This window comes from Micromys minutus, assembly GCF_963924665.1.
Source record: "Micromys minutus genome assembly, chromosome: 32".
Classification (NCBI taxonomy): domain Eukaryota; kingdom Metazoa; phylum Chordata; class Mammalia; order Rodentia; family Muridae; genus Micromys; species Micromys minutus.
The window spans coordinates 4646573-4656441 of record NC_137967.1 but is presented as its reverse complement, the minus strand read 5'-3'; the positions used below and the strand labels follow the sequence as shown (position 1 = coordinate 4656441).

General features: G+C 53.1%; 2 protein-coding genes across 4 annotated transcripts; both read right to left on the bottom strand.

Annotated features, from left to right (window-relative positions):
- Positions 1-420: 420 nt before the first annotated feature.
- On the bottom strand, positions 421-2137 carry FTL (ferritin light chain). The gene is made up of 4 exons (XM_080908392.1): positions 1848-2137; positions 1473-1619; positions 960-1085; positions 421-754 (listed from the first exon to the last, which is right to left on the bottom strand). Exons 1-4 carry the CDS (start codon positions 1947-1949, stop codon positions 578-580), a joined length of 552 nt encoding a protein of 183 aa, XP_080764518.1. The 5' UTR covers positions 1950-2137; the 3' UTR covers positions 421-577.
- A 1838-nt stretch (positions 2138-3975) lies between these two features.
- Positions 3976-9205, bottom strand: BAX (BCL2 associated X, apoptosis regulator). Of its 3 annotated transcripts, none has more exons than XM_080908786.1 (6): positions 9127-9205; positions 8614-8665; positions 8370-8516; positions 7397-7532; positions 5012-5149; positions 3976-4164 (listed from the first exon to the last, which is right to left on the bottom strand). In XM_080908786.1, the coding sequence occupies exons 1-6, from the start codon at positions 9158-9160 to the stop codon at positions 4006-4008; spliced, it is 666 nt and encodes a 221-aa protein (XP_080764912.1). In that variant the 5' UTR covers positions 9161-9205; the 3' UTR covers positions 3976-4005. The 3 variants fall into 3 exon arrangements, with proteins under 3 accessions (XP_080764912.1, XP_080764910.1, XP_080764911.1); XM_080908784.1 differs by having other exon boundaries at positions 3976-4148; positions 5045-5149; XM_080908785.1 differs by lacking the exon at positions 8614-8665 and having other exon boundaries at positions 3976-4148; positions 5045-5149; positions 8370-8517; positions 9126-9193.
- Positions 9206-9869: the final 664 nt, after the last annotated feature.

Sequence of the window (9869 nt, the reverse complement as noted above, 5' to 3'; positions counted from 1 at the left end):
AGAGTCCTGCAGCTGGCCAGCCACCCTGGCTGCCCCACCCTTGCTCCATGCAGGGCTTGTACTGGCATTTACCAGAACCCTGGCTTCAGCCTGCCTATCTGCTCCTAGCCTTCTATTTTTCAAATATGAAGGTAGCAGAGGGCATCAGGTCTCATAACAGATAGTTGTGGGCCACCATGTGCTTACTGGGAATTGAACTCGGGACCTCTGGAAGAACCGTCTGCTGAGTCATCTCTCCAGCCCCTAGCCTTCTATTTTTGTTTGGCTCATTTCTGAACTTGCAAGTTGAAGCCCTCCCACTTCCCTGCACAATAAGGAGGCAAATGGCTACAGCAGCCTCCTAGGGCAAAGGTTATCACTGTGGCTTCCCAACCTCTCCCTTCCCATGTAACCCTCCCACATACATAGAAAACCACTAGCTGCTGTTTCAAAAAGCTTTATTTTCTTGGTCCAAGACTTGGGAGAGGCTCCAGGGCAGTTACAAAGCGTTTAGTGGCTTTAGAGGTTCATTTGGGTGGAGGTCCTGAGGCGGCTGGTGCAGTAGAGGAGGGAGCCCCTTGGAAGGCACAGAGGCCTCCTAGTCGTGCTTGAGAGTGAGGCGCTCAAAGAGATACTCGCCCAGAGATCCCTGGGGCACGCCAGTCTGCGCTGGCTGTGGCCCTGCCAGCCGACGGAGGTTGGTCAGGTGGTTGCCCATCTTCTTGATGAGCTTCACCTCCTTATCCAGGAAGTGGCTTTCCAGGAAGTCACAGAGCTGTAATGGAAGGAGACAGGGACAGGTTTGAGTGGGAGGCTTAGAAAACATGCCCTGAAGGGCAGGCGTGTTCTCAAGCACAAGGTGTGGCGCTTCCCTAATCAGAGCACAAGAAGGCAGGAGGATTAAATTAGTGGGAGTTGAAAGCCAACAGACAGATTAGGTTTTGTCAAAGAAGGAAAGAAACAATTAGCAAGTTACTTACATGTGGGTCTGCCCGGGCAGAACCCAGGGCATGTAGATCCAAGATGGCCTGGTTCAGGTTCTTCTCCAGGGCCAAGGCAGCTTCCATGGCCTCCAGAGTTTTACCCCACTCATCTTGAGATGGCTTCTGCACACAAAAATATCAAGCCTCAGAGCTACCTTACATCCTTCACCCGGCCCAGAAAACACAGGAAAGTGGATACAGTGAGGAAAAATATAGGGATGTTTTTAACTCTACCACTAAAGGACTAGAAGGCAACCTGGTCTACATTGTGAGTTCCATGCTAGCTAGGGCTAGCCCACCCCACCCCCAACAATCCTCACCCGAATTCTTAATAATCACCGCACTTTGGTGCTTTTGGTTGCCCCACCTGCATACTCCAAGAGTGTGACACCCTACTGTCTACAAGCGTCCTGTCCCCCCACCCCCATTCCTCCAAACTTCAACCCGGTAAAAACCATGGGATGGCAAGCTCACGGCATGCTTTGTGTGCCCAATGGCCCTGGCTCTTACCTGCACATCCTGGAAGAGTGCACGGCCCCCACGTTCGTTCTGCAACTTGAGGAGACGCTGGGCGCTCTCGCGCTTCTCCTTGGCCAATTCGCGGAAGAAGTGGCCTACGCCCTCCAAAGCCACGTCGTCGCGATCGAAAAAGAAGCCCTGCGGGAAGAAAGAAGTGTTACCAATACGAGTTAACGGAACGCGGTGGCGAGCACGTTTAAAGTCCAACCGCAACCCTCAAAGAGGCAGAGGCGGTTCGTGTGTGATCTCGAAGGCAGGGAGGGGGTGGAGGGAGGCCGGGGCGCAGATGGAACAAAGAAGGCCCGCGCATGCGCAGGAGGGTGGGTGTGAGCGGGACAGGTCGGAGGACAACCCCGAACTACGCACCAGAGAGAGGTAGGTGTAGGAGGCCCGCAGGTGCAGGTTGACCAGGCGGTTCACGGCAGCTTCCACTTCGGTGGAGTAATTCTGACGGATCTGAGAAGTCATGGCTGGTCCGGAGTACGGGGCAGACCGCGAAGACGGTGTTGGTTGGTCCTAGGAGCCGGAGACGGCAAGATGGTCCCGGAGGCTGCGACTGGAGAGACTTGTAGGGCAGCTGGAAGCTAAGATGGGAGCCCCCGGGTCTGTTCCGTTCAAACACTGTTGAAGCAAGACACAGACCCACGGGACCTCAAAGGCGCTGCTCGGCGCCCGGGCCAGGACCGCTGCTTTTATAGGACGCTGGCCTCCGGAGGGCGGGGTGGCCGAGGCCCGAGACGAGCCAATCGGCGGTGGCGTGAGGAGGAGCCGGAAAGTATACTCCACCAATCCCGAGCTGAGGAAAATCCCGCTCCCCGCCCACCCAGTCCTGTGGGGAGAAGTCACGCGCCTCGGGCGCGAGGCCGTTGTGAAATGGAGGCTTGGGGGAAGGGCGGTGGTCGGGACTCGAAGGCGGATTCAGAGGAGTCCCGGGCTTCTAGGGCTCCAGGTCACTGAGACACCACCCTCCCCCCGGAGAGGGGATGACTTCGAGGTCCTTTGGGGGTGTCTCACTTAAGGCAGTTTGGGGGCCTAAGAACATGCGTCTGGGCACGGGCAGGGTGTAGGGTTCATGTCTGTAATGCAGAGATAACCTCCAAGTGTCCAATGATGAAGGGACATCACTTCATGGGGAAGCGTGGTAATCGAAAGGTTCTGGAGATCTTGAGGGAATGGAAGGGGCACCCCGAAGTATAGAGTTTTAGATTCACAATAGAACAAAGGTTCTGGTTTTCTTTTCTGGAACCGTGGAGGTCTGGAAGCCCTTTGAGGTGGGCTGCAGGAACGGGAAGGGTAACTAGAGCCTTGGGTGACCGTGTGCGCGTGGAGGCCCAGACAGTACTTTGGAGTTCTGGGCAACCTGTGTGCCTGGGTTTCTAGGAACAGAGATATGCATAGTGGTATTGGAGAATTTCTGGGGAGTCCTTCCTGGAGATTGGTCCAGAAGCTTCCTTGCAGCTTGCTCTTTTGTTAGGGAGAACAAGAACTCAGGACCCCAGGAACAGACTGTGAGCCTAACGCAGAACAGATAAAGGATTCAGGAACCCAGTGGACTCCTTGTTCACGAGGACGGGACAGGCTCACATCACGGTCTAACCTCGGGAGCTTGAGAGAAGGGTAGAGAAGACCTGCTGAATCATGGAAGGGGAGCTAATGGGACAGTAAAGGTTGGTCATGGGAGCCTGAGGGCCGGAAGAATACACTGCTGAGTCACGCTGAGCTCAGCTTGGTGGTGGTGTGGGGCGGGGCACAGGCCACACACCCAGGCTGACAGCCTGCAGTCCCCCTGCACCTGGGGCTGTGGTCTGTTTTTCCATACTCCCTCCCTTTCCGTGTGGTTAGGCAGTTGTATGGGTCTGGAGTGGCTATCGTACACATATCTTTCTCCTGACTTGATGTCTGCGGTGCCCTGTTGATTTGGGGGCCAGAGTTACTCATTAACCAGTGTTTCAGAGCCTGACCTTTGGCCTCCAACCCGACAGGCCTGGACAAGGCTGTAAAGGTAGAAACAGACAAAACTTGGAACCCATAGAGGACAAGGACCCAGAGGGGGAAAGGGTACATAAATGTGGGTGGCATAGTCTCGTAGACTGGGGTGGTGCTGGTGGAGAAATAGACCAAATCTCCTTAAAATGGCTTCCTCTTCACTTCTGGTGCCTCTCTGGTAATCAGCATCTAGGAGTCTGGTTCAGTTCCGGTGGCCTCCTCCCTCTCTCCCTCCATTCTGTTCTTAAAGAATCAACAGGATCCTGCAATCCAGGCTCCTGTCCCCAGGGCTAAAGACAGCTGGGCAGCTGCTGTGTGTACTCTTTATGGAAAGGTGTTGCAGGTCCCTGTTTGGATGCCTCAGGTAGAGGCTGGCCTGGTGCCTGTGCATGTTACGTGCTGTGCCGACACTGGAACATACAATCCAAAGGGACCTGAGGTTTATTGGCGCCTCCCCCAGGTCACCATTCCCACCCTCCCAATAATTACAAAAGTAAGAAAAATGCCTTTCCCCTCCCCCCCAGGAAAATGTCATAATTTATGAAGAAAAGACACAGTCCAAGGCAACGGGAGGCCTCAGCCCATCTTCTTCCAGATAGTGAGTGAGGCGGTGAGGACTCCAGCCACAAAGATGGTCACTGTTTGCCATGTGGGGGTCCCGAAGTAGGAGAGGAGGCCATCCTGAGAACAGAAACATGGGGGTTACTTCAATACCAAATTGCAGGGAGAAGAGATTTCACATGAAGGGATGCTAAGGAGCTCCAGGCTTAAAGTCCCAGCACCCAGGAAGGAGGGTTATAAGTCTAATGCCAACTGGGAAGTTTCTTAAGACCCTCACTCAAAAAACAAATCTTAGGGCCAGCAAAACAGTTGATGCACGAAAGGTGCCTGTTGCCAGGCCTCGGTCGGCGTGAATCCCATCTCTAGAACCAGCAGGATAGAACAGACCACTGCAGATTATCTTCTGATGATTGTAAAAAGTACCCCGAGAACAAAATGAAATAAAGCCAGGATTATTATCTGGAAGTCATGGCCCACACCAGCAATCCCAGCATTTGAGAAGGTAAAACGGGAGATGATGTGTTTGGACTAGTATGGGCTACAAAGTAACTTCCAGACCAGCCATGGATACATGACCCTGGGGGGTGGGGCGGGGGTGAGGAGGACAAAGGCTGCTCAAGGCCTGGAACAGCTCATAGACTGACGTGTGGAAGAGGGCTCAGCCGTTCATGGGCATCTTCAGCTACAGAGCAAGTCTGAGGACAGCCTGAGACACATCTCACTAAGTAAATAGATGAGAAACACAAGCTGGGGCGTGGATCGCCATGCACTCAAGATGCCCGAAAGGAAGGCACTAAGTCAGGCCCAAGTCAGTGGGTATCAGATGCACCAGGCTGGTATGTCTCAGGACACACATCTCAGTTCGTTGTCACATATCAAATATTTACATCATGATTCATAACAGCAGCAAATTACAGTTATGAAGCAGCAATGAGATGACTTTATGACAGTGAGGGGGGAGGTCATAACATGAGAAACTGTACTAAAGGGTCATAGCTAGGCCTGAGGGGCCTCACCCAGCCACCCTGGTCTTGGATCCAGACAAGCAGCCGCTCACGAAGGAAGTCCAGTGTCCAGCCCATGATGGTTCTGATCAGCTCGGGCACTTTAGTGCACAGGGCCTGCAGGGAGTGGGAAGGTTACACTTGGGGACCGAATCCTGCCCCCACTGACCAGAGGTGACCTCAAACCTTTGCTTTTAATCCTCTGCCTTTACTAAGCAGTCTCTCCCCTGTAGTTAAGTCAGCTCCATTAATTACAAACTAAGAAGCTTCACTTACCTGCTCAGGAACCCTGACTCCTCAGCGCCCTCTAGGTAAAAAACCAAAAGGCTCAGCAGTAAGACTCAACAGTAGGCAATGGCCTGGCCTCTGCCCCTGGGCTCCACCCCCAGCACCAAAGCAAACACTGGGAAGAGAGCTAGGAGTCTGGAACATTTCAGTTGACTGCCTGGACTGATACCTAGTTTTGGTTGGATTGATCTATCTACTTATCTATCGATTGACTGATCATCTAGTTTTTAGAAACAAGATTGACCTATCTACCTATCTATCTATCTATCTATCTACCTATCTATCGTCTATTTATTTTTGGAAACAAAGATTTCTCTGTATCGCCCTGGCTGTCCTGGATCTCTGTAGACCAGGCTGGCTTAGAACTCAACTGCCTCTGCCCCGAGTGCTGGGATTAAAGGTGTGGACTACTACTTCTAGCCCAGACCCCTCGTTCTTTTGGAAGGACAAAGGGTGTGGGGTTCCAGAACTGTACTTCTGGGTCCCTAGGAACACTCTGGCAATCTGGAAAAGCCCGAAAGCCCTCAAGGCCCGTGTGAAGACCCCCCCAGTTCTGTTGTCTTGAGCTGGGGTGTCCCTGCACTGCCCACATCTACCTCGAACTTCTCTTGCTTCAGTTGTCAGTGTACCTGGGATCGCGCACACCGGCCACCAGGGCAGGAAGCCACCTCTTCGCATCTGTCACTCTCTAATAGACTCCCTCTGCCTGAGCCTTAATCCAGAAATTCTCACCCAAAGGTAGGGTCCTAAGTCACTTTCTAGAGGTTTTCTAGACCAAGTAAGACCACCCCCGGGCAGACCCAGGCCTTGCTCCTGACTAGAACAACGCTTGCTTCCTGGCCTGCATTTTGTAGGAACCACTATCCTTTTTGCCTCCAATACTGAAGACCCGTCAAGCTCAGGCATGAAACCACATTAGGGAGGTGGGGGATGGCATGGAGGATAATCAAGAGTGTCCCAAATGTGATGGCAGCACTAAAAAATAACAAGTAAGACATGCCGCAGCAGATCCGAAGCACTCCCTGCTCCTACCTTAACATATCCGCCACAGCCTGGTCTTGAACTTGCTCCATACCTAAAGATGATCTTAAACTTGTGATCCTCCTACCTCCAACTTCAAGTGCTAGAACTGCAGGCCTGTCCCAAGCATACCAAGTGTATGTGGTACTGAACCCAGGGTGAGCATGCATGCTAATATACATGCTAGTGTATGTGGTACTGAACCCAGGGTGAGCATGCATGCTAATATACATGCTAGTGTATGTGGTACTGAACCCAGGGTAAGCATGCATGCGAATATACATGCTAGTGTATGTGGTACTGAACCCAGGATTAGCATACATGCTAATATACATGCTAGTGTATGTGGTACTGAACCCAGGGTGAGCATACATGCTAATATACATGCTAGTGTATGTGGTACTGAACCCAGGATTAGCATACATGCTAATATACATGCTAGTGTATGTGGTACTGAACCCAGGATTAGCATACATGCTAATATACATGCTAGTGTATGTGGTACTGAACCCAGGATTAGCATACATGCTAGCCCAGTACTCTATCACCTGAACTACAGTCCCAGCCTCTTGTATTTGTCTGCATGGTGATGGAGGATGGAACCTAAGGTTTCACACATGCTATGCTCAGGCCCCAAAACTCAGCTATACCACCAAGCCTACTGTCGTGCCCATTTCAGTTGTTTTTTTGTAAAAAAAAAAAAAGCAAAAACCTAGGTCTTAGGTAGTCCAGGATAGCCTGAAACTCAGCATTTAACTGCAGTTAACTTTCAACCCCTGATACTCCTACCTCGGTCTCACGAGTCTTGGGACTAGGGGCATGTGCCACCAGATCAGTTTTAAGCCCACCTACACTGAGAAATCTTTCTAGACTTCTCTGAGCAGAGGTCAGATGCTGTAGACAGCCCATCACGCATTAGGGCCAGTACATTTGTTAAATGAATAAACAAAGGTACAGACATTTACTACACAGCCATTCCCTGGACCTCACCACCCCCAGGTCCTCACAGACCGGACAGGGGTACGCCTCTGGGCTCATGACCCCGTGGCTGCCCACCTTGAGCACCAGCTTGCTAGCAAAGTAAAAAAGGGCGACCACCCGGCCCCAGTTGAAGTTGCCATCCGCAAACATGTCAGCTGCCACACGGAAGAAGACCTCTCGGGGGGAGTCCGTGTCCACATCAGCAATCATCCTACGGGAAAGGGACAGACAGACTCTGGGTGAGACGTGTGACCCAGTATGGGAGTTCCCACATTTTCCCCAGACAAAAGGTAAGGAAACAAAGACCAGCCCAAGCTAAGACAAGACAAGGCTAACGGACCAGGCAGGACACAAAATGCACATCTAAGAAAGCAAAGAAAATAAATGGTATATTAAATTGGAAATCCAGGGTCCTCAAGAGTATGTGGACTAGAGGCTTAACTCAGCAGAAGCATGTTTTCCTAAGTATCTACAAGTGGAGGGCTGGGTCATGGCTCAGCCATGGAAACCTTTGAGGGGCTTGAGGTATGACTTCATGGTCAAGCACCTGACTGTATTTGGGGTTACCAAAGGCATGGCTCAGTGGTAGATCACCTGCAAGCACCCGTGAGGGGCTGGCTACACGGCTATATGGTAGTGTCTGCACAGCATCTACCAGTGAGAGGCTCAAAGGCAGAGCTTCACCTAGCAGGCCCCGGTGAGGGGCTGTGAGCACAGCTTGGTAGAAGAGCACCTAGAACCCACCAGCGACTAGCTGCAGGTCTGGCTCAACTGTACAGCACCTGCCAAGCACCCACGAGTATGAGGCCAAAATCATGGCTCAGAAGAAAAAGTTTGCCTAACACCCACCAAGCAAGAAGCTGGGGGTGCAGCTCAAGAGTAAAGGGCTGGCCCACCATGTAAGCAGGCCCTGGATTCTATCCCCAGCAGAGACTCTCCGTGTTGAGTGGAAGACACCTAGTCCCTTGGGAGGACACGAGTGCCCAGTGCCTGAGTTCTTGAGGTAGCAGGAAACCCCTCGATGTACCCCGGGTCCCAGGAAACACACCTCTGCAGCTCCATATTGCTGTCCAGTTCGTCTCCAATCCGCCTGAGGCACTCGCTCAGCTTCTTGGTGGATGCATCCTGGGGTGGCTGCTCCAAGGTCAGCTCAGGTGTCTCCCCGGCCATCCTCCCTGCTCTATCCTGGATGAAACTAGACGTCAATGGAAAAGGGGAGAGGAGCACAAAGTGAGAACCGAGTGTTGTTCCTAAAGCCCGTCCCACCACAATAGGGCCTCACACTCACTCACCCCTGTAGCAAAAAGGCCCCTGTCTTCATGATCTGTTCAGAGCTGGTGGGCCCTGGTGGAGAGAGGAGGAAAGGGGTGCCTGGACTCCTAGGTCCCAGGGAGAGTCAGGGGGCTGGGTAGGCTCATAACCCTGAGGGGAGACAGAGCTGGGGACCCTAGTAGTGACAAGTAGCATGGGAAGCCCGGCTACGGCTTCTGATGGACAGGGGGCGGGACCCGGCCTGCATCCCAGCTCCTCCGCAAACCCAGACGGCGGAATGCCGAAAGCAAACAGACCCCCAGCTGGGGGGTGGGGGGTGCTGGCCTTCCGATCCATCCCAGGCCACCAGCAGGAAGTGGCGCCAGCGACAAGCCCGGGCCTGCCCGGGGGCGCGCACGCGGATGTCCGCTCTCGGGGTGCGGATGCGCCGGTCGGAATGGATCCGCGCGCCCCAGCCTGCTCCCGCCCTAGCCCAGAGCCAGAGGGGTCCTGGGGTCCTTGGACCGGGCCTAGTCCTCCGCCTCCCGCCTCACCGCCGCCTCCGAGCTGCTCCCCGGACCCGTCCATCACGGCCGCTGCCTCTCGCCGGGTGCGCCCCGGCGGCTGCGGCGCACCCCGATCACGTGACTCCCCGCGGACGTGCCACCCTCACGTGGGGGCCCCGCAACAACATGGCCTCCGCCCCGCAACAACATGGCCTCCTCCGGGCAGGACTGATCACGTGACCCTCGTGCGCTGTTGGAGCGGGGCCTGGGCCACTAACGGCGCGCGTGCGCGGCTCTACCCGAACCCCGACTGGTTCCCAGAGTTGGTTTGTTTTGTTTTTGTTTTTTTTAAGATGTATTTATTACTTTATGCAGCTGTCTTCAGACACACCAGAAGAGGGCATTGAATCTTATTACAGATGGTTGTGAGCCACATTTTGTTGCTGGGAAATGAACTCAGGATCTCTGGAAGAGCAGTCAGTGCTCTAACCACTGAGCCCTCTCTCTAGCCCCAGGGTTGGTTTATTTTCCCCCATTATTTCTCTTTCCATAGACTCATGGTAGAGAGCACTAAGGAGGTTAAAGCCGTATTGCTGCAAGTTCAAAGCCTGCCTTGGATATGCTTGTCATCCTATCATTGGGAGGCTGAGGCAGGACGGAGTATTGCCACAAGCTCAAAGCAGCAGGACTATATCTTCCAATCTGGAAGAAAAAACAAAACAAACAAACAAAAAAAAAAAAACAAGTCCATACCTCTGATAGACTGAGGCAAGAAGGTTGCTAAAGAGTTT

Excerpts from the sequence above, each read along its gene's own strand:
- BAX (XM_080908786.1), bottom strand. The coding sequence starts at position 9,160 with ATGGACGGGTCCGGGGAGCAGCTCGGAGGCGGCG. Across the intron at positions 8,517-8,613 it reads GGGGCCTTTTTGCTACAGGG|TTTCATCCAGGATAGAGCAG; the intron begins GTGAGTGAGTGT and ends ATTGACGTCTAG. Across the intron at positions 4,165-5,011 it reads GGCCTAGCTATGACCCTTTA|ATGTTTCTGTTCTCAGGATG; the intron begins GTACAGTTTCTC and ends GAAGTAACCCCC.
- FTL (XM_080908392.1), bottom strand. The coding sequence starts at position 1,949 with ATGACTTCTCAGATCCGTCAGAATTACTCCACCGAAGTGGAAGCTGCC. Across the intron at positions 1,086-1,472 it reads CACTCTTCCAGGATGTGCAG|AAGCCATCTCAAGATGAGTG; the intron begins GTAAGAGCCAGG and ends TTTTGTGTGCAG. Across the intron at positions 755-959 it reads CTGCCCGGGCAGACCCACAT|CTCTGTGACTTCCTGGAAAG; the intron begins GTAAGTAACTTG and ends CTTCCATTACAG.